This window comes from Balaenoptera physalus (assembly GCF_965194825.1).
Source record: "Balaenoptera physalus genome assembly, chromosome: 1".
Taxonomy (NCBI): domain Eukaryota; kingdom Metazoa; phylum Chordata; class Mammalia; order Artiodactyla; family Balaenopteridae; genus Balaenoptera; species Balaenoptera physalus.
Genome location: NC_138882.1, coordinates 108,208,025 through 108,232,077, shown reverse-complemented (window position 1 = coordinate 108,232,077; position 24,053 = coordinate 108,208,025). Strand labels below are relative to the sequence as shown.

Genomic DNA, 24,053 nt, shown 5'->3' with positions numbered 1-24,053 from the left:
CCATATACGACAAACCCACAGCCAACATCGTTCTCAATGGTGAAAAACCGAAACCATTTCCACTAAGATCAGGAACAAGACAAGGTTGCCCACTCTCACCGCTATTATTCAACATAGTTTTGGAAGTTTTAGCCACAGCAATCAGAGAAGAAAAAGAAATAAAAGGAATCCAAATCAGAAAAGAAGTAAAACTGTCACTGTCTGCAGATGACATGATACTATACACAGAGAATCCTAAAGATGCTACCAGAAAACTACTAGAACTAATCAATAAATTTGGTAAAGTAGCAGGACACAAAATTAATGCACAGAAATCTCTTGCATTCCTGTACACTAATGATGAAATATCTGAAAGAGAAATCAAGGAAACACTCGCATTTACCATTGCAACAAAAAAGAATAAAATACCTAGGAATAAATCTACCTAGGGAGACAAAAGACCTGTATGCAGAAAACTATAAAACACAGATGAAAGAAATTAAAGATGATACAAACAGATGGAGAGATACACCATGTTCTTGGATTGGAAGAATCAACACTGTGAAAATGACTATACTACCCAAAGCAATCTATAGATTCAATGCAATCTCTATCAAACTACCAATGGCATTTTTCACAGAACTAGAACAAAAAATTTCACAATTTGTATGGAAACACAAAAGACCCCAAATAGCCAAAGCAATCTTGAGAAAGAAAAATGGAGCTGGAGGAATCAGGCTCCCTGACTTCAGACTATACTACAAAGCTACAGTATTCAAGACAGTATGGTACTGGCACAGAAACAGAAATATATAGATCAATGGAACAAGATAGAAAGCCCAGAGATAAACCCACGCACATACAGTCACCTTATCTTTGATAAAGGAGACAAGAATATACAGTGGAGAAAAGACAGCCTCTTCAACAAGTGGTGCTGGGAAAACTGGACAGCTACATGTAAAAGAATGAAATTAGAACACTCCCTAACACCATACACAGAAATAAACTCAAAATGGATTAAAGACCTAAATGTAAGACCAGACGCTATAAAACTCTTAGAGGAAAACATAGGCAGAACACTCTATGACATAAATCACAGCAAGATCCTTTTTGACCTACCTCCTAGAGAAATGGAAATAAAAACAAAAATAAACAAATGGGACCTAATGAAACTTAAAAGCTTTTGCACAGCAAAGGAAACCATAAACAAGAGGAAAAGACACCCCTCAGAATGGGAGAAAATATTTGCAAACAAAGCAACAGACAAGGATTAATCTCCCAAATATACAAGCAGATCATGCAGCTCAATATCAAAAAAACAAACAATCCAATCAAAAAATGGGCAGAAGACCTAAATAGACATTTCTCCAAAGAAGATATACAGATTGCCAACAAACACATGAAAGGTGCTCAACATCATTAATCATTAGAGAAATGCAAATCAAAACTACAATGAGGTATCACCTCACACTGGTCAGAATGGCCATCAACAAAAAATCTACAAACAATAAATGCTGGAGAAGGTGTGGAGAAAAGGGAACCCTCTTGCACTGTTGGTGGGAATGTAAATTGACAGTCACTATGGAGAACAGTATGGAGGTTCCTTAAAACCTAAAACTAGAACTACCATATGACCCAGCAATCCCACTACTGGACATATACTCTGAGAAAACCATTATTCAAAAAGAGTCATGTACCACAATGTTCACTGCAGCACTGTTTACAATAGCCAGGACATGGTAGCAACCTAAGTGTCCATCGACAGATGAATGAATAAAGATGTGGCATGTATATACAATGGAATATTACTCAGCCATAAAAAGAAATGAAATTGAGTTATTTGTAGTTAGGTGGATGGACCTAGAGTCTGTCATACAGAGTGAAGTCAGTCAGAAAGAGAAAAACAAATACAGTATGCTAACACATATATATGGAATCTAAAAAACAAAACAAAACAAAAAAGGTTCTGAAGAACCTAGGGGCAGGGCAGGAATAAAGATGCAGACTTTGAGAATGGACTTGAGGACATGGGGAGGGGGAAGGGTAAGCTGAGACGAAGTGAGAGAGTGGCACTGACATATATACACTACCAAATATAAAACAGATAGCTAGTGGGAAGCACCATATAGCACAGGGAGATCAGCTCGTGCTTTGTGACCACCTAGAGGAGTGGGATAGGGAGGGTGGGAGGGAGACGCAAGAGGGAGGGGATATGGGGATATATGTATACATATAACTGATTCACTATGTTATACAGCAGCATCTAATACAACAATGTAAAGCAATTATACTCCAATAAAGATGTTAAAAAAGAAAAATTGTCAAAAAAAAAAAAAAAAAAAAAAGACATCAGACCCAAATGATAAAAGGCTAATTCTACCAGGCCTTCAAGGAACAGATAATTCTTCATTATTTGACTGTTCCAAAGCATAGAGAAAACCAGAAAATGTTTTCATACCTTTCCTGACGCTGGCATAATTCTAATACCATAGTCCAAAATGCATAATTTTAAATAGCAGACTAAGATAGAGTGCAGGATAATAGTAATCTCAAACCAATCTCATGTGTGAATATACATACAAATGTCCTAAATTAAATATTAGCAAACTGATTCAACAGGATATTAAAAATCTTTGACTAAATATTATCCTCTGAATTCAAAAATGGTTCCACTTTTGGAAATCTATTATTATCATTATTTTACTATTAAAGTGAGAAAAATGATTATTTGGTTAAATCCCCAAAAGTCACTTCATCTGACTTAGCACTCTTTGGAAGCCAGAAAGAAGAAAACTTTCTCAAAAGCAGAGCAAACATCATACCTACTGGAGAGATATTTTAGCTATTTACCAAAAAAGAGTAACTTACCAAAATTAATACACAGAATTCTCTTGCATTTCTATACACTGACAATGAAAGATCAGAAAGAGAAATTAAGGAATCAATCCCATTTACCATCTCATCAAAGAATAAAATACCTAGTAATAAACCTACCTAAGGAGGAAAAAGACCAGTACTCTGAAAACTGTAAGATGCTGATGAAAGAATCGAAGATGACACAAACAGATGGAAAGATATACCATGTTCTTGGATTGGAAGAATCAATATTGTCAAAATGACTATACTACCCAAGGCAATCTACAGATTCAATACAATAACAATCAAATTACCAATGGCATTTTTCATAGAACTAGAACAAAAAATTTTATAATTTGTATGGAAATACAAAAGACCCCAAATAGCCAAAGCAATCCTGAGAAAGAAAAATGGAGCTTGAAGAATCCAGCTCCCTGACTTCAGACTATACTATGAAGCTACAGTCATCAAAACACTATGGTACTGGCACAAAAACAGAAATATAGATCAATGGAACAGGATAGAAAGCCCAGAAATAAACCCACACACCTACGGTCAATTAATCTATAACAAAGGAGGTAAGAATATACAATGGAGAAAAAAAAGACAGTCTCTTCAATAAGTGGTGCTGGGAAAACTGGACAGCTACATGTAAAAGAATGAAATTAGAACATTCTCTAACACCATACAGAAAATTAAACTCAAAATGGATTAAAGACCTAAATGTAAGACCAGGTACTATAAAACTCTTACAGGAAAACATAGGCAGAACACTCTTTGACATAAATCACAGCAAGATCTTTTTGGATCCACCTCCTAGAGTAATGAAAATAAAAACAAAAATAAACAAATGGGACCTAATGAAACTTTAAAGCTTTTGCACAGCAAAGGAAACCACAAACAAAATGAAAAGACAACCCACAGAATGGGAGAAAATACTTACAAATGAAGCGACCAATAAGGGATTAATCTCCAAAATATACAAACAGCTCATACAGCTCAATATCAAAAAACAAACAACCCAGTCAAAAAATGGGCAGAAGACCTAAGCAGACATTTCTCCAAAGAAGACATACAGATGGTCAAAAAGCATATGAAAAGATGCTCCACATCACTAATTATTAGAGAAATGCAAATCAAAACTACAGTGAGGTATCTATCACCTCACACCAGTAATAAAAAGTCTACAAACAGTAAATGCTGGAGAGGGTGTGGAGAAAAGGGAACCCTCCTACACTGTTGATGGGAATGTAAATTGGTACAACCACTATGGAGAGTAGTATGGAGGTTCCTTAAAAAACTAAAAATAGAGCTACCATATGACCCAGCAATCCCACTCCTGGGCATATATCTGGAGAAAACCATAATTTGAAAAGATACACGTACCCCAGTATTCACTGCAGCACTATTTACAGTAGCCAAGACATGGAAGCAACCTAAAAGTCCATTGATAGAGGAATGGATAAAGAAGATGTGGTACTTATATACAGAGGAATCTTAGCCATAAAAAAGAATGAAATAATGCCATTTGCAGCAACATGGATGGACCTAAAGATTATCATACTAAGTGAAGAAAGTCAGACAGACAAAGACAAATACCACATGATATCACTTATATGTGTAATCTAAAAAAATGATACAAATAAACTTATTTACAAAATGGAAACAGACTCACAGACTTTGAAAACAAACTTATGGTTACCAAAGGGGAAAGGAGCGGGGTAGAGATAGATTAGGAGTTTGGGATTAACATACACACTACTATATATAAAACAGATAATCAACAAGGACCTACTGTTTAGCACACGGAACTCTACTCAATAATTCTGTAATAACCTATATGGGAAAAGACTCTGAAAAAGAATGGATATACATATATATATAAAACTGAAATCACCTTGCTATACACCTGAAACTAACACAGTACTGTAAATCAACTGTACTTCAATATAAAATAAAAATTAAAAAAAAACTGAAACAAGATAAGGATTCCACTATTATTTATCATTTCTCTGCATAAGAAAAAAAAGATATAAATCTTGGAAGAGATAAATTACTATTCTTTATAGTTTACATATCTACCAGAAAAACCTAAGAGAATCTCTAAAACTAATAGAATATGTAAATTAAAATGCAAATTTGTAAATATAATCTAGAATTAATGGGTATGACATTAATACACATAAGCAATAAACACTTAGAAATTATCACAGTAGTGGGGTGTGATAGATGGTCCCATTTATAGAGCAAAAATCTGTAAAATCTCTAGGCAAAAACATTTAACAAGAACTGTAAAAGAGAAAAAGAAAGAGAAAAGGAGGTAAATAAAGAGTAAACTATAAACCTGTTTTAAACAAATAAGAAATAGCTCTTCAAATAAATGAAGAGATATTTCTCTACACTGGACAAGAAAATTCCAAGGATATCAGTTCTACCCAATGGCCCAGAAACAAGACCAAATAAATAAAGGAATTTAGTATATATTAAAGGTTGCATTTTAAATCACTGGAAAATATGGTATTGGAACAACTCACTGACTATATGCCAAAAAAAATCCATCTCATACTCCAGAAAAATATACTCCAAACAGATTAAAAAGTTAAATTCAACAAGAAAATTATAGAAGTATTAGAAGAGAATACCAGAGAATATCTTTCATAACCTTGGTGTGGCAAAGGCTTTCCAAACATAAAATGAAGCCTTATACCATAAAGACACAGATTGAAAGACTGGATGACAATCAAATAACAAGAACTATAGGGACTTCCCTGGCAGTCCAGCGGTTAAGACTCTGCGCTTTCAATGCAGGCAGCGCAGGTTCGATCCCTGGTCGGAGAACTAAAATTGTACATGCCGCGTGGCGCAGCCCAAAAAATAAATAAATAAACAAAATTTTTAAAATAAATAAAATAATTAAAATTTAAATTTAAGAATATAAAAATTAAAAAAAGAACTATATATGGCAAGAGATACTAATAAATGCAAATGACAGGCTAAAATACAATGTTTATAATATACATAGTAGGTAAAGGTATAATATCCTTGCTTTACACCAGAAATGAAAAGGCAAGCCATGGACAGAAAATATTCACAGTGCATGTATCTGATAAAGGACTCATGTCCAGAATATACAAAGAACTCCTACAAATCATTAAGAAAAACACAGATTGCACAATTAATAAATAGGCTGAAGACTCAAATGGGCACATCACAAGAGAATATCCAAGCGGTCTATATACATATGAAAAAGTGTTCATTATGAGGTACTACCATACACCCACTGAATGGCAGTGTGATCTGATATATCCACTTCGGAAAACTGTTTGACAGTTTCTACTAAAGCTAAACATATGTCTACACTAGAACCTAGCCATTCTAATCCTAAATATATACCCAAGGAAAATCAGTACATGTGTTCACAGAAAGACATGTACAAGAAAGTTCATAACAGTTTAATAATAGCAAAATGTCAGAAACAATTCAAATGTCTCCCAACAGGAAAACAGGTAAGTTACGGCATGTTCATATAATAGAATCCTACACAACAACAAAAAGAAACACCCAAGAATATAACCGAATCTCAGAGATATTATGCTGAGTGAAGAAGCCACACACAAATAAGTACATACTGTATGTGTCTATTTATCTAAAGTTCAAGAACAGGCAAAACCTGTTTTGAAGTGATGGGCTTCCTGTGGGAGTATGAAATGTATTGGGAAGGCACACAAGGAAACCTTTTAAAGGGGTGGTACAATTTTCTGAATCTTCATTTGGGTGAAAAGTACACATAAACTGTTATCAAGCAGTACCCTTAAAAGCAAACATTTAGTAAGGTGCAAAAAGCAAAAATAGAATTTTATATTAAAGAATAATTTAACATTAATTAAAGAAATTAATATGATATAAAAGGTATAAAATACTGTAAATCCACACTACAAAGCAGTAGAAAATGAGAGTTGCACAGAGCAAAAGATATTAAAAGAAATAATCCACAGAAGAAATTAAAATGGCCAAAAGTCATATTAAAAGATACTTATGGGCTTCCCTGGTGGCGCAGTGGTTGAGAATCTGCCTGACAATGCAGGGGACACGGGTTCAAGCCTGGTCTGGGAAGATCCCACATGCCGCGGAGCAACTAGGCCCGTGAGCCACAACTACTGAGCCTGCGCGTCTGGAGCCTGTGCTCCGCAACAAGAGAGGCCGCGATAGTGAGAGGCCCGCGCACCGCGATGAAGAGTGGCCCCCACTTGCCGCAGCTGGAGAAAGCCCTCACACAGAAACGAAGACCCAACACAGCCATAAATAAATAAATAAATAAATAAATAAAATTAAAAAAAAAAAAAACAAAAAAAAAACCTAAGGCGATCGGAATAAACTATGGATTTTAGTTAGTAAAAAAAAAAAAAAAAAGATACTTATCTTCACTAAAAATCTAAGAAGTATAAACTAAAATTAATACTACTATAATACCTATCAGGTAGCAGATATTAAGAAGGTTAATAGTATCAGGAATATGGGGAAGTAAGTATGATCATACACTGTCTTTGGGATTCCATTTGGTACAACATTTTTGGGTGGCGAATTTGCAATATCTGTTAATATTTTATATGGGTATATTGCAATCTCACTTCTAGGAATAAAAATGTTCACTGCAGTATTATTTGCAATAACCAAGATTTGAAGCATTTAAATGTCCATCAGTTAGTAAGTACTTAAATAATTTATGTTATGTCCAAGTAATGAATACTGCTCAGCCACTTCTGAACTGATAAAAAAAAAAAAACGATATCTACGATATCAATTTAGGTGAAAAAAACGTTACCATCAATATATCCAGGAGGACCGCGTTAGCTTAAAACAAAACCAAAACTCAGATACGTGTGTACATATCTCCCAATTTACATATTTCTAAATTTATAAATATAAACAATTATTTATAAATTGTATATTATTTACATATATAAAGTCTGGAAAAACAAATATCAAAATGTTTATAAATTATCTCTGGGTAGCAAGATTTTTAAGGAGAGACTTAATTTTTATATACTTCCACACTGTTTGAAAATTTTAAAGCAAGCATGTATTACTTTTATAATTAACAAAATGACTAACGGCAATAACAAAATATTTTTCCAGTTTTTTTTTAACATTCATACCTGCAAAGCTTTTTCCTTCTCATTCGTCAGTTCCTGGGAATGCTTATTTGACAATGTTGCTGTGTGTGATGCCCATTCGTTCCGTAACTTATCTAATTCTTGGATTTTTTCTGATAATGTCTGCAGTAGAGTTCAGTATGAAATATTAAAATTCTTGAATATGTTATTAGATTGGAACATGAAAATATTTGCGAAGTATATTAAAGGAGATGGAATCACAGCTTTTTAAGACATAAAGTCTTTCCTTACACAGATTTTTTTGTATTTAAAGAAACCAAGATTAGAATAAAAGCAATTTTAGAGTTAAAATGGTCCACAGTTTAACAATCACTAACCTTTTAGTTAAATCTGGCTCTTCGCCTCTCAATCCTCTCCTCTGGCATTAAGAAAAAAAGAAACCCAGGGTAGACCAAGTCATAAGTAGTACAGATGACCTTAAACAACACAGGTTTGAAATGCACAGGTACGCTTACACTCAGATTTTTTTTCAAGAAATACGTACTACAATACTACACAATCCATGGTTAGTTGAATCTGATGATGTGGAACCATAGATACGGAGGGCTGACTATAAACCTATGCAAGAATTTTCAACTGTGCAGGGGGCCGGTGTCCCTAACCCGCGTGTTGTTCAAGGGTCAACTGTAGTTTACTTATACACCTAAAACCTAGTAACACAGGTTCCCAAGATGGGTCATGTGGTGCAGGACTATTTTCTACCTGAAGCCATGCAGCTTATCAGATACAATTTCAAGGAGTAGCTATGACTGAAATGATGATAAGCCTATCAGAGGAATTAATTCTAAACTTAACAGAAGGAAGGAAGGGAAAGATTTAGAAGACAGGAACTGAAAAGCCATTTAGACAAGAGGAATGAGGTGAATTAAAGAGGAGCAGAACTAACATATGACAGATACTATATATTATTTAATGAAGACTTGGAGAGAATGTGTCATATACTGGGGATAACAGAAATGTTTGGATAGAATAAACTATCAAGAAGAAAAAGCATCAGATTAAGACAACTGGTAGGGGAAGGGTAGCAAAAAGGAGGGGGAATTCAATGGCAGTGTGCTTTGAAAAAAAATACACAAAAGCCTAGATTTGATTCAAGAAGCAATTCAGAGCCTATGTTTGGATGACTTACAAAGACAAAATGAAATTTGAATTACCTTTTGTGTGAAATTCAGTTGCCTGGTAACGTCATCTAGTGATTGTGTCAATGATAATTTTTCTTCCTATTTATAAAAATAAAATTATGCAGCTTACAATTTAATTTAATCATCTGTAGCTGTGCTACTCAAAGAGCAGAAAAGTAAGCATCAGTACCACCCTGGGAGTTTGTCAGAAATACGGAATCTCAGGCTCCACCTCAAACCTTCTGAGTTAGAATCTGCACGAGCAAGATCCCTAGAAGATTTGCCTAACCCTTAAATCTTGAGATGCACTGATCCATAGTATTTGACTAAAAAGACTTTCTGAAAACTCTTACAAGGCATCCCAATGTTGTTTCCTTGTGCCACGTACCTTATATAGTTATAGAGCACTTTCTAATCTTCAAGACACTTTCATATATTTTATCTCATTTAAGATAGCCTAGAAAGGGTACATATTTCCATACATATCTACCAGCTGATGAAACCAAGACACCAAGAGTTTAAGTGACTGCTCAAGGTCACAGAAAATTAGTAAAAATCCTGGGACCTAAGTTTCTCAATTCCTGGTCCAGTTCTATCCTGTTGTACCTTGACTAAAACAATAAAGTCAGTACATGCTATAAAGATTTCCTGGACATCTTTAAAAGAACTTTATTCAGAAAACAAAATCTAATAGCAATATAGCTTTTCAGTGGTTTATCAGAGAGCTTTGGGACTTATTTAAAAGACTAACTTAAATTTAAATCTTACCTTGCTACATTTCAAACAGTCTGCTAGAAACTTCTTTATTTCCACATCATTTCCAGGTAACAGTTTTAATGAAAGGTGTGTAAGATGCTTAAAAGGATTTGTCTCTACCACATTTAAAAAAGCAGGTGAGCTATCCAAAATAGCTTCTGGAGAAACTAACTGTAGCAAAAACCTTTGAAAAGAAAGTGTCACATAACACATTCATGAGACAGTGAAACTCTCCCATTGAATCATGAGCTCTATTGGATCATCAATGATTAAAAGGATCAGAAAAGGGAGCATAGTGGAATCATAGGAGCCAATATGAAAGGACTCCCAATGGTAAAACTGGATTAATTAGTGTAAACAGTAAAACGGAGATTTATCTATTGATTGAAAACAATGAATATATAAATGTCCATGAGTTCACAATGAGAAACAGATGAGCAGAGAGAGAAAACAAAACACTAAAAACAAAAACAAATCAAAAACCCATTGAAACCACAAAAGTAACTAGAGTAACAACTCCTTACTCTGAAAACTGACAATTTAAAAGTAAGAATTGAGCATTTATCCTTTCCTGTATGAATTTTCAGAGTAATCAAATAGCTCTAATTGATAAAGGAAAGTTCTTCTTTATAGAAGAATTATATCTAATAAATATAGGAAGAATGATGGAATTGGACAAGCATAATTTTATAGTTGCTAATGAAATAATTAATTCAAACAAGAATCATCAATTGATGAAATTTATACATAAAAGGTTTGGGAGCTTTACAAGGAAAGGATCAGGTGTTACACTAAACAAATACAGATATACGTGCACACAAAATCTTATTATTCCCTTTTTCCAAGTTCATTACAAAAACATATACTTGAACACTAACAACAAAACTATCAAAAAGAGGAACCAAGGAAACAATCCCATTTACAATTGCACCAAAAGGAATAAAATTTCTAGGAATAAACCTACCTAAAGAGATAAAAGACCTGTATTCAGAAAATTGTAAGACGAGACACTGATGAAAGAAATTGAAGATGATACAAACAGACGGAAAGATATGCCATGTTCATGGACTGAAAGAACCAATACTGTTAAAATGACCATACTACCCAAGGCAATCTACAGATTCAATGTAATCCCTATCCAAATACCAAGGGCACTTTTCACAGAACTAGAACAAAAAAATTTTTTAATTTATATGGAAACACAAAAGACCCTGAATAGGCAAAACAATCTTGAGAAAGAAGAACACAGCTGGAGGAATCATACTTCCTGACTTCAGACCATACTACAAAGCTACAGTAGTCAAGACAGTAGTATTGGCACCAAAACAGACACACAGATCAATGGAACAGAACAGAGAGCACAGAAATAAACCCACACACTTATGGTTAATTAATCTAAAACAAAGGAGGCAAGACTATACAATGGGGAAAGACAGTCTCTTCAATAAGTAGTGCTGGAAAAACTGGACAGCTACATGTAAAAGACAAAATAGAAAATTCTCTAACAACATATAAAAAATTAAAACTCAGAATGGATTAAAGACCTAAATGTAAGGCCGAAAACCATAAAACTCCTAGAAGAGAACACAGGCAGAACACTTTCTGACATAAATTGTATCAATATTTAGATCTATCTCCTAAAAGAAAAGGAAATAAAAGCAAAAATAAACAAATGGGACCTAACTAAATTTAAAAAGCTTTTGCATAACATAAGAAAACCATCAACAAAACAAAAAGACAACCTACTGAATGGGAGAAAATATTTGCAAATGTTATGACCAATGAAGGGCTAATATCCAAAATACATAAACAGCTTATATAACTTAATATCGAAAAAACAAACAACCTGACTAAAAAATGGGCAGAAGACCTGAACAGACATTTTTTCAAAGACATACTGATGGCCAACAAGAACATGAAAAGATGCTCAACATGGCTAATCATCAGGTAAATGCAAATCAAAACCACAATGAGATATTACCTCACACCTGTCAGAACGGCTATCATCAAAAAGAACACAAATAACAAATGTTGACGAGCATGTGGAGAAAAGGGAACCCTCCTACACTGTTGGTGGGAATGTAAATTAGTGCAGCCACTATGGAAAACAGTAGCGAGGTGTCTCAAAAAACTAAAAACAGAACTACCTTATGACCCAGCAATTCCATTCCTGGGTACATATCCAAATCAAACAAAAACACTAATTCTAAAAGATACACGTACCCCAATGTTCATAGCAGCATTATTTACAATTGCCAAGATATGGAAGCAACCTAAGTGTCCATCAACAGTTGAATGGATCAAGAAGATGTGGTATATATACACAATAGAGTACAAAAAAGAATGAAATTTGCCATTCACAACAACATGGATAGACCTAGAGGGTATTATGCTAAGTGAAATAAGTCAGGAACGACAAATACTGTAGGATATCACTTATATGAGGAATCTAAAAAATACAACAAACTAGTGAATATAACAAAAAAGAAACACACAGAGATATAGAGAACAAACTAGTGGTTACCAGTAGGTAGAGGGAAGGGGGAGGGGCAATATAGGGGTAGAGGATTAAGAGGTACAAACTGCTATGTATAAAATAAATAAGCTACAAGGATATATTGCACAACCCAGGGAATATAGCCAATATTTTATAATAACTATAAATGGAATATAACCTTTGGAAAAAATATACATTTGATGCTGTTAAATATTTCAGGTAACTTTAATGGCTTTGCCAAAAAGTGAAAATTAAGGGGCAAATATTTCTGATTTTATAAATTTGAGATTTATGAACCTCTCACCACAGCTTTGAAAACAGACAGAGGTACTTATAATATATAGAATATTTTGCCATCAACTTGTCTTACAAAGAAGAGTCTGTCTTGAGGGAAGTTTAATGATATAGTGCTCTTCTGAGACTTACCTTGGAATTTCTTTGGCATGTTCTTGAGTACACTGCTGAAGGAGATCTATGAATTTTTGTGGGAAAGCTGAGAAGTCTATCAGAAGACCTTGTTGCAATTTTAAACTATGCAGAAGACAGGAAAAGAATTTTTTTTAGAATTTTAATTACTGTATTTAATTACAAATAACATCCTGAAAGACTATTCTTTTATTTACTGAACACCCATTATAATCAAGAATTAAGCTAAGGAACTTTGATTTTTATAGAGCTTATTCAATGGAGGGAAAAGGTCAATAAATCTAGCTAAAGCTCCAAACTTCTGAGCTGTTAAGCAAAATGCTGATAATCTATGAAATATTTATTTTCAAAAACAGCCTGAATAATTATAGTATAAATAGTCCAATGTTCCCAAAATGCCCAAATGTTTCTAATAGGTATGCGTTTCAAAGAGGATAGTACCGATAATATTCATAAAACTTAAAAACTTACTTATTCCTAGATCAAAGAACAGAGAAATAAATATAGTTACCTCTGAAAATCTTCCTCTGATATAACAAGGTTATACAGAAAAAATGGATCAGTATCATCAGTCAGACGGATAACTAAATCCTAAAAGAAAGATTGTTATTTTTAATGTTTTCAGTAGATTTGGCTTTTAGAATAATTTCTTCCTTCTTGGACGTGAAATCATCTAGTATCATCAACGTATCGCTATTATAGTTCAGACAGCTCTGTCTTCTTGTGCTGCTGGGTTTTCATTGGTCTTTGGAGACTTTAGCATCTTAAATAGGGGTAAATATTCTGCTCCTTGAGAGCCACATAGGGTGGAAGGTGGGAAGGAAAGGGGTCTATAAAAGCTAATTAAATGCTAGGAGTTGAAAGTTGAAGAATATATCATTCTACCAGAGGCTTAAGAAAGTTTAGACCCAGCCTTTGGTGCACTATGATACCATAACAAAAGTATTCTTTACCACTGATCATATCATACTCAATTATACTTTCAGTTTCCCTCAAGTTAATTGTCTGGTATTTCCAAAGTGGTAAATACATCAGCAGAAATGACAATCATCTACCCTAGATAAGAAAGGAACATTTGTCTCTCAGGCAGAGGACAGGGGTATCATGTGACAGGCTGCCAGGGCTTCTTCCTAAGAGCCTATTCTCTCCCACTCTAAGTGGCCACTGATGTGGAACCCCATCTGTTTTCAGTTTCAAATGAAGTGAATACCTTTCATAAAGACCATTTTATCACAGCAGCTAAAACTCACAGAAAAGTACACAGAAATTATGTATTTCAGAGCACAATGGCACAAGGAAAACAGGACTAGCAAGATGATGGGCTAATAGAGGTTAAGATTAAGTTTCTACTTAGAAATAAAATCTACTTGTGGCTACTGAGGAACCGCTAGGGTCCTAGAAAAATCTAAACCACTTTTATGAGCAGAGCTGGAAAATGAAGAGGTACAGCAGGCATAGGAATAACATGTAAGAAGTATAATATATAATCTCTACCCTGGAAAATTAGCAACCTAGGTGTTTGCTCTGCTTCAGAAGGTGCTGTTCTTAAAGCAGCTTCTATTTAAGTATTTCTTGAAATCCACCCCAAGATGCTATAAAAAACTGAAGCTGCTACTAACACCATTAGATCCTTGAATATATATAGGGAAAGCTATGACACAGAGAAAACAGATGTATTTCTTAGCTCTCCATTCTATATCCTCATTTCTGTTAATGACTCATACTTTTAAATCAGCTTAGACTGATGCTCTAAACACCTCTCTTCAAAAGGCAAAAAGATTCAAAAATATCTCTCTGCAGTGCTTCAATTCATTCTGTTCTCACATTTACATGAAATGCTAATTCTACAGGGTAGCAATATATATTCTAGCAACTTAAAAAAGTGTAATGGGGGAATTCCCTGGAGGTCCAGTGGTTAGGACTCTGAGCTTCCACTGCAAGGGGCACGGGCACAGGTTTGATCCCTGGTGGGGTTCGATCCCTGGTCCGGGAGCTAAGATCTGGCAAACCACAAGGGGTGGCCAAAAAAAAGTGCAATGGGGCAAACCTAAGGAGACTGTTGTCCCAATTCCCAATTCTTGCATGCTTTAGAAATATATGATATAATAATCTCTCAGTTGTTGTCTTAGTAGATTCTACCACCCCAGATCTGCAAGTTATAAGATGGCCCAAAATTAAAAAGCAAGATGATATAACAAAGATCTCACATTCTTAAAGAACAAAAATAATTATAATGTACAGAATTACCATATCTCAAAAAAAGAAAAATATTTATTTCAAAAGAAATAAATACCAACCTTTCTGTGAACTGGATTAGAAACTGATTGTAGTTCAATGCTCAGTCTAATACTCACTCTCCTGTATGAAAAGATATGCCCAACTATCAGAAACATTCACATGAAATGAATTATTACTACCATTTGTATAGCTAACATTTTCCATCTTAAGCCACAAGATCCTCCACAGGTTGTCCCTAACTTATGAACAGATGTTTGGAAAGCACGCTGGATCTGAAGTTTAAATTCCTATTTTTCTCCAAGTAAGCAATCAGGTTTTCAACCTGAGGATAAATTTTTCTCTCCTGTAAAAAGAGGTTGTTGTGAGGATTAAATGAGATACATGATGTGGAATGCCTACTGTTAGCCTGGTATACAACCTTACTGGGCTGATTCTCAAATAACATCTACTGAAAGACAAACCATCAGTTTTATAACAATTTTTCACATTAAATACCACCTGATCTGTGCTAATTTCAAACCCTTGTTTTATGCATCACCCCACCTCAGCTTTCCCGTTAAGCAGCCATAGTGTGTTTTCTAAATGTGTGACTCTGTTCTGTTTTGTAATTCAGTTCATGTGTAGTGATTTTTACATTCCCTCTATAAGTGATATCTTAAAAAAAAAAAAAAAATACCACCTGAAATGACCAAATTGATTTATGAGAGATTTCATTTGAAAAATTTAAAGTGTGAATAATATTAAAATACTTTAATGTTTACAACAAAGGAAATAAGAAAACATATTCGCTTCCCTTATGCATACACAAAAAAATTTTTTTAAGATTCACAAACTACATCTGATCAACAGACTCTCTATGCAATATATCCACAGAAGTATTGTCAACAAGTTTATTATCTATCTAATCCCAGAGTAAATCTAAACCCTAAAGGGAAAAAACCATAGCTTTACACATTCTGTACTGCATCTTAGAAAACCCAGTATTGAACAGAGGCATATAAATAAAGGTGCTCATAAACATTAATTAAACTAAGCAAAAATGTTTAAATAATTCAGGAAACAAAGGGGAAATGGTGAAAAATCATCTCTGCACAAGTGGTTCTCAAACTATTCTGCTAGAATTAAATAACAATGGTCTTTCCCTGATGTGAAGGGAAAATAAACTAACAAATTGAATTTGTTCAGTTTTAAGTTATTCTTTTAAAGATGTTTTAAACTTTTTCCACATTCTACTACTTCTACAGAAGTACAGACAGAGTAACTGAGTGTTGATGGAAAAACTTGGTAATAGTTGACTAAGGCTAGATTCAATTGTTTAGTTTTTTTTATGCCCTGACTTGTAATTTATATTGGTTAAATACATGTCATTTTAGTTAAATTTCTTATTAAACATATGACTGGATATTAAATCTTAGTTCACGTGATGAGGTTACCATAACTTGTACATTATCTAAAAAGGAACAAGCAGCGCTGGTAAACACCACAAAGATAGGAAGAATTACCTTTAAAACAAGAGAATGTTTTGTTTCTATCTTCCTAGTATCTAAAGCAATGTATGTGAAACAGATTAAACTCCTACTCCAATTCCACTTAAATTAAGTGTTCTTGGCCGGGGGGGCGGGGGGGGGGGCAGACACGACACCTTTCAATTCCCTAATTTATAAAAAAAGTGGACTGAGTTAGGTTTGTGAGGGCCTTTTCAGCTCTACAATGTCATTATGCTTCGTTTTCATCTTCTGAAGTTTTTTCTAGTACATACTGCCATAGTGATATGACACTGTGGTTGATAACTTTACACTTTTAAAAGTGTGTCATACTTGATAAATTTGTAAAAAAATTCAGGAAGCATCCATTAAATAAAGTGTTCTCTACATAACACTGGAAGTTTTATTACTATGATAAATTTCCAATCCTATTAATGATTTTGTTGCATATATTCCAAAAGCCTATATGCATTAGATGCTGGGGGGAAAAAGAGGAGGAGAAGCCCATTGATTAAAACTATTCCCCACGTTTATTTCAAAAACCTCCAGAGAAATATCTTGTAGAAAAGCGTGAGCTTTCAGAGGACCTGAAATCACAAATCTTATTTCCTCCACTGTAATGGTTAATGTCATAGGAACAATATAAAATGAAGTTTAAAAAACAATTTAAAAAATGCTATTTTTCAAAATAAATGTCACATTCTGAACAATGCATAAATCTGCATAACATCCTCCCTCTCAGTTAGATTCAGCAGAACTGGATTCTAGCCCACCTCTGCCACATAGTAGCTGTGACCTTAAACTCTCAATTCAAACAAAAGCTACTCTAAGCCAGGTACTATGCTGGGTGCTAGGGATACAAACAGAAATAAACATGGTCCATGTCCTCAAATTGAGATCAGATTAAATGACTTTACCCTAGGTTTGCTTCTGATTGTATTTTAAAGCTTCAATAGAGAGGAGGGAATGGTTACTAGCACTTACCGATTCATTCACTACTGAGTGCCTGCTGGACACTTTGCTTATATCGTCTTATTTAACAATAATGTTGTCAAGTAAATATTATCTCTGCCTTACAAAGGAAGAAGCTGAGATGCACAGAATTACAAATTTAGTTAAGGTCACACTGCAGAGCCCAAATGAGAACTCAGATTTTTCACCTACACCATGCTAATAAATGATTAAGGACAATTAATTTCAACTTAGGCAACTTTGAAAAGGTCCCTATAGTGAAAGAATTTAAGACAGACCTAGAAAGTTATGAAAGAAAAAGCATTTGAGGTATCAGGAAGAGCCAGAGTAAAGTTATGATATTGAGAGAGTATCAAGTACACTCAGAGGTTAACAACTAGTCCTGTGTGACTAATATATTGGAGAGAGGAGCTTAGGGAAAACAAAAAAATGAAAAAGCAGGTTGGTGTTAAACCGTGGGCTTCAAAATTTTGCATCACTTTCCTCCAGACAGAGTTCTCTGAGCACTACTACTATCTTCAACTGAAGTCCCTTTTACTCTATGACTTTAATTCATTTACATTACTTCATGCATTAATCATACTTTAATAATAGCTAATGTTTACTGAATGCTCATTAAGTTCCAGGCACTGTTCTAAACACTTTATATGTATTAACTTATTTAATACATGCTCATAATAATCCCACAGGCAGGTACTTTTATTTTTATCAATTTAAAGATGAGGCACAGAGAAGTAAGAAAAATTGTACAAAAGCAAGCAGTAAGTGGTAGAACTGGAATTTAAACCCAGACAGGGACTTCCCTGGTGGTCCAGTGGTTAAGAATCTGCCTTCCAATGCAGGGGACATGGGTTAGATCCCTGGTCAGGGAACTAAGATCCCACATGCCGCGGGGCAACAGAGCCCACATGCCACAACTAGAGAGCCCACATGCTGCAACTATAGAGCCCACGCGTCACAACTAGACAGCCCGTGTGCCGCAACCAAGACCCAACGTAGCCAAAAAATAAATTAAAAAAAAAATAAAATAAAATAAACCCAGACAATGTGGCTCCATAGCCTGAACTCTATTTTTTTTAATGTACAAAACAGAGGGATTATATATTCTTTTTTAAAATTGAACTATAGTTAATTTACAATGTTGTGTTAATTTCTGCTGTACAGCAAAGTGATTCAGTTATAAATATATATTTTTTCATATTCTTTTCCATTACGGTTTATCATGGGATAGTGAATATGGTTCCCTGTGCTATACAGTAAGACCTTGTTGTTTATCAGAGCCTGAACTCTTAACCTATGCTATGCTGCCTCTCAAAAGAAGATCTTTTTGTTTCCCCTGTTAAAGTGTGAGTTCCTTGAGGGATAGAATGAAAATTGTTTTTTTGCTGTTGCTGTTGTTGGAGGAAGGTGGTGAGGAGGAAGGGAGCTTCTCAGCACCTAGGACAGTGCCTGGTACACAGTAGGCATTCATAAATATTTGTTGAGCTGAACTGGCCTTGAATACTTTTAACTAAAGAGTCTGGATTGTTTTTCCTATAAGTCAAGGGTCAGCAAACTTTAGCTGTAAAAGGCCAAATAGTAAATATTTTAGGCTTTGCAGGCTATAAGGTCTGTCACATTTATTCATTTCTGCCCTTATACCACAAAAGCAGCAACAGACAATTCCTAAACAAATGAGAATGGCTAAATTTAATAAAACTTTATTAACAAAAAAAGGTAGTGGGCTATCTGGCCCACGGGCTCTAGTTTTCTGACCCCTGCTATAGGTGATACAAATATACGAAAAGTTTCTAAACAGAAAGACTAAAAAGGCTGAAACTGTGTTTTAAGAAGATAACTGTGATGACAAGGTAGTGAAATGGAGAAGAGCTAGGAGTTTCAACATTGGGATCAGGAATTATGCCCTCCCTTTCTCTTATCTTTCTGTAATCATTCTAGAACACAGCTGTCCAATAGAGTTATAATAGAGCCACAAATATAAGGCATGTATGTAATATTTAATTTTCTAGAAGCCACATTAAAAAATTAAAAGAAACAGATAAATCAATTTTAATATTTAATTAACCCTATATATCATTATTGTCACCTTAACACATAATCAATATAAAAACTGAAATATTTTACATTCCTTTTTTCTCCTAGTAAGTCTTAAAGTCCAACGTGCATCTTACTCTTACGCACATCGGTTCAGCTTAGCTCCATTTCAAATGTCCAACAACCACAGTGGCTCCCATACTGGGCAGCACAAAAGAATGACCAACTAACCTATAGATTTCCATTTACAGCTGCTGGTCTTGGTACCGTCTCCTTGCCTGGCCTGCCAATTGATTCGGAATCGGATTCTGCAGTATATACTACTTTCACATTACTGGCAGCTTAATATAGCAGTGTCTTCGTTTTTCATATGTCACATTTCCACACCATTTAGTCTTCACACACATTTTCACACGTGATCCTCCTAACAACCAACCATGTAGGTAGGCCTGCTCTATCAGTTTTACAAAGGAGAAAACTTACAGTTCAGAGAAGGTAAGACAGCTGACACTCAGTGGTGGAACTGAGACGAAATTGAAATCTCCTGACTTCCAGCCAGATCTCTCTATTTAAGCCTCAACAGCACCACCTCTTTAGTCAGTTGTAATTTCGCATTTACCTGTGAGACTGGCCTTTACTTCCTCCCCCACTGGACTGTGAATTCCACGAACACAAGGACTTTTTCCTGACCATTGTATCCCCAGGGCCCAGCAAGGCGTTTCGCAAGTATGCGGTATTTGTTGAATGAAAAAATGAATGGATGAGCTTGTAGTTTTCCCCAACTGTCTTTAGTCTATTAAACGTAATCTATTTTTAGTAACTAATGTGAAAAAAAAGGCAATATACCATAAAGTTGATTTTTTTTTTTTAAGTCGAAACTTAAATTTACTTCCAATATAATTCAAAGAAGACAGAGAAAAAAAAAAGGCTGGGAGCCAAGGCCTGAGTTCTAGTGCCCGCCCTGCTGTAAACTCGTGAGCCCTCGAGCAAATGAAGTTCTCTGGGCCAGAGTTCTTACCTGTCAAAAAGAGAGAAAGGGGCTACACTGTCCACGAGAATGTTCAGCGATAAGATTTTTTTTTTTTTTTTTTTAACTTGATGCGGGTCAGCGTCCCATTCCTCACACCCTTCCCTCCTCAGCAACGGCGGACTTAGTGAGAGGTAGCCACTAGGTCCCAGCTAGGTCTCCCTCCACGTCCCGGGGACTCCTGCCGGACACCCAGCCGCAGGCCGGGACCCACTGGCTGGAGCCGCCATCTTCCCCCTTGGCTCGACCCCAACCGCCATCCGCGGGCACGGGGTAACGCGGACCTCACCTGTCCTCGCAGTCTTTGCATTTCACTTGCAACGGGACGAGGTGCTGGAACAGAACCTGGCTCATGCTGAACCGCTTCCCCGGCCGGTGTGCGGGAAACTCCAACAAGCCCGGCCCGCAGCACTAGCCTAAAAGACGTCCGGGTCCTGTTAAAGTTTGAGTTTGGCGCTCGGCTTCCGCGGAGGAGGCGGGGAAAAAAATAAAACAGAGAGGCTAGGCGGAAACTTTGGACCTCGCCAGCCACCATCAGCTTCTTCCGGTTTTTTTCGGCGGATGGGGCGGTAGTTCCGGGCATTATCCTGCGTGGCTGGACCCGAGGCAGACATATTTGTTAAGGGAAGGAGACCCGAGAGAACCTGACAACTTTTCCTCTCTTCACCCGATCAATGCTTGCCACTCAAAGTGAGCCCTGAATTATGGCGGCTTCTGCGCCGACGCCGCACGGAACTGGCTTTCCAGCAGAGGGGCGATGTGGCTACTATGTGGAAAAGAAGAAGCGCTTCTGCAGGATGGTGGTGGCAGCAGGAAAAAGGTTCTGTGGTGAACACGCTGGAGCCGCGGAGGTCTGGTATCGCCTTACCCTCTCGAGAGTCGGAAATAAGTTTCCTGGTCCGGCACCTCCCCTCTGACCGATTTCTGCTTCAGTCCCCTGGATTTCCCAGCTTTTCCTGTGATAAACGCAGTCCTGGCCTCCCTAGGGAGAGATGATGAGCCGTAGTGAAGTGCAGTGTTTTCTTGTACTAAGTAAAGCGCCAGCAGTGACCCGTTTATCTTGATACCAACTCATGGTAATGCTAGATTTTAGTTTTACGGCAGACTACCGCTTCTTGCCCTCCGCTCACTCTCCGCCTTCCTGATGGGAAATGGTGGTTTAGAAAGAAGAGCGATCAAAGAAGCATCCCAAGGTTTCACTAATTGTGTTTTCATTGTTCCGTGAATGATAATAACTTCTTGTCAATGCGGTTGAGAGAAACTTTTTAAATTTTTTATTTAGACGTACAATCTTTTGAAAGCAACTAATAACTACTTTGCTGAAAAGGGGAAGGAAAGATTTAAAAACATGGAAGAATTGACTCTCCTTTTAAAATTGAGAACAGAAAGTGTACAGTTTTGTTCAATTATACATATGATTGTATTGTCAAACAACATATAACTTTAGTATGTGTGTTTCTTTAGGATATATATGATAGGAAATTTAAAAAACAAGAACAGTAAAATGCTAATAGAAAAAGAGCATGTTTAATAGGTTTTAGAAAGATTAAACCAAAGAGACAAGCGTCTGATTTTATGCCTTCTGAATGTCCAGTATTATTTACATTATTTTTCTTTGTTAGATGGTTTATCCTTCTAGGCAATATCCAGTACAGATAAGCCCCCAGAACCCCTTCATCTCCTACTGTCCTTCATAGCTATAGCTCTAGTTCATATTTTGATTTGGCTTATATTTGCCTAGGGTGAAGTGTACTGAAACAAGCTTATTCTTGTTTTGGAATGTGGGTGACCTGTGACTTAATGGGAACTCTTTGAAGTACACTCTCTGTTGTATTGGCTGGTTTTGAGAGCACCAGCAAACATCCCCTGATTGAAAAATGAACTTTCTGATAGGAGGAGGATTTTGTTCTCACTCTAAGACCTTACACTTCACCTTAATCAGACACCCAGAGGTGACTGCAGACGGTGACAGTGGTAGAATATGAATAGATCCTTACAGGGTGATCCATGTTCCTGGAGAGGAATGACATCATGTTATTAATCCCTTGAAAAAAGCCTGCAAAACACTAAGTGGAAACACTTTCCATGACTATGATTTGGTTTTCAATTTTGGGCATCCTACTGAATCTGTAATTTATGTTATAATTGGGTGTATTGTTTCCGTCTTTTTTTTTTTCTTAAGTGTCATATATGGCTGAGATCACCTGTACTCATTTTTACGCAGTGGTTCTTAAATGGGGGTGATTTAGCACCCCCAGACAATGAAGACATATTGGTTGTCACAACTGAAGAGTGTTTCTTGCTTCTAGTGGAGAGAGGCCAGAGATTCTGCTAAACATCCTACAATGGACAGGACGAAAAAGAATTACCCAACCTGAAATATCAGTAGTGCCAAGGTTGAGAAGCCCTGTTTGTAAACCCAAATAATAAATTTTAGAAGTGCTTTTTCCCCCTACTCTATCGTTAAGCTTTGGGAGGTTAGTATAGAGTCTTCTCTTTCATGGAGGTTAGACTTTCGAGTCAGCAAATAGGGAAGAATAATGTACTATATTTTCAAAAGATACTGAAAAGTCTCTTAGCATGTTCATGAAATTCAGTGTACATAGTTTCATGGATATGCTGGGAGGCAGATCAGAACTGAAATAAACTGAAAAAGGAATTGTTAATACTAATCACGAACACTTAGCATTTACTGTATGAACAGCACCATGCTAAGCAGTTTTTTTTTTTTAACCTATTAGCTCACTTAATTTTTACAACCCTTAGGAGGTAAGATATGTTATTCTCATCTTTCAGATGAGGCAGTAAGACTACCTCAGGTCGTAGAGTTAGGAGCTGATAGTTAGGAGCCTGATAGATAGAACTGGGAATCGTACCTAGGTAGTCTGGCTGACCTGTGGTTTTAACTGTTATGCTATCCTGTTATATACAGATTCATATCAATGTTGGGTAGACTTGCCAACACTATTAATTCCTTTTTTTTTCCTGAGTATATGTAGTTAAATCCATGTAACTTAGAAACGAACAGGATGTAACTCTTCTATACTAAAAAGTTGCAAAGCTAGTAGAGTAGGGCCACATACCAAATGGTTAAAATACCATATAGACAGTCCCCAACTTACAATGAATGGTTCAACTTACGATTTTTTTGGATTTATGATGTTGCAAAAGCGATAGGCATTCAGTAGAGAGCGTACTTTGAATTTTAAATTTTCATCTTTTCCGGGGCTAGCGATCTGCACTGCTGGGCGGTGGCAGGGAGCCAGGGCTTCACGTCAGCCACGCTATCACGAGGGTAAACAACTAATATGCTTACTACCATTCTGTAGCCATACAACCATCTGTTTTTCACTTTCAGTACAGTATTCAATAAATTACGTGAGATATTCAACCCCTATGTCCTCCCCCAAAAATAAATTACATGAGATATTCAATAAATTACATGAGATATTCAACACTTTATTATGAAACAGGCTGTTACATGATTTT

General features: G+C 35.9%; 2 protein-coding genes across 12 annotated transcripts in view; one reads left to right on the top strand and one right to left on the bottom strand.

Annotated features, from left to right (window-relative positions):
• The window catches only part of SASS6 (SAS-6 centriolar assembly protein), a 52,582-nt gene extending 31,448 nt beyond the window's left edge, over positions 1 to 21,134 (bottom strand). The window contains exons 1-7 of one of the 2 annotated variants that reach the window (XM_082452032.1): positions 20,854 to 21,134; positions 15,107 to 15,167; positions 13,321 to 13,400; positions 12,810 to 12,914; positions 9,899 to 10,070; positions 9,164 to 9,229; positions 7,992 to 8,111 (exon numbers count right to left, since the gene is read on the bottom strand). In XM_082452032.1, coding sequence (XP_082308158.1) covers positions 7,992 to 8,111; positions 9,164 to 9,229; positions 9,899 to 10,070; positions 12,810 to 12,914; positions 13,321 to 13,400; positions 15,107 to 15,167; positions 20,854 to 20,918 — 669 coding nt within the window. In that variant the 5' untranslated portion in view covers positions 20,919 to 21,134. The remainder of the gene's footprint in view (positions 1 to 7,991; positions 8,112 to 9,163; positions 9,230 to 9,898; positions 10,071 to 12,809; positions 12,915 to 13,320; positions 13,401 to 15,106; positions 15,168 to 20,853) is intronic. The other variant, XM_082452033.1, reaches the window with a different exon arrangement.
• A 3-nt stretch (positions 21,135 to 21,137) lies between these two features.
• TRMT13 (tRNA methyltransferase 13 homolog) overlaps positions 21,138 to 24,053 on the top strand; it is a 32,900-nt gene continuing 29,984 nt past the window's right edge. For 3 of the 10 annotated variants that reach the window (XR_014261217.1, XM_082452479.1, XM_082452472.1), the window contains exon 1: positions 21,139 to 21,415. Coding sequence is in view for 9 of the 10 variants with exons in the window: in XM_082452479.1 (XP_082308605.1) it covers positions 21,269 to 21,415 (147 nt within the window). In the remaining variant the exon portion in view is untranslated. The other 7 variants (XM_082452478.1, XM_082452477.1, XM_082452476.1 and 4 more) reach the window with 5 other exon arrangements.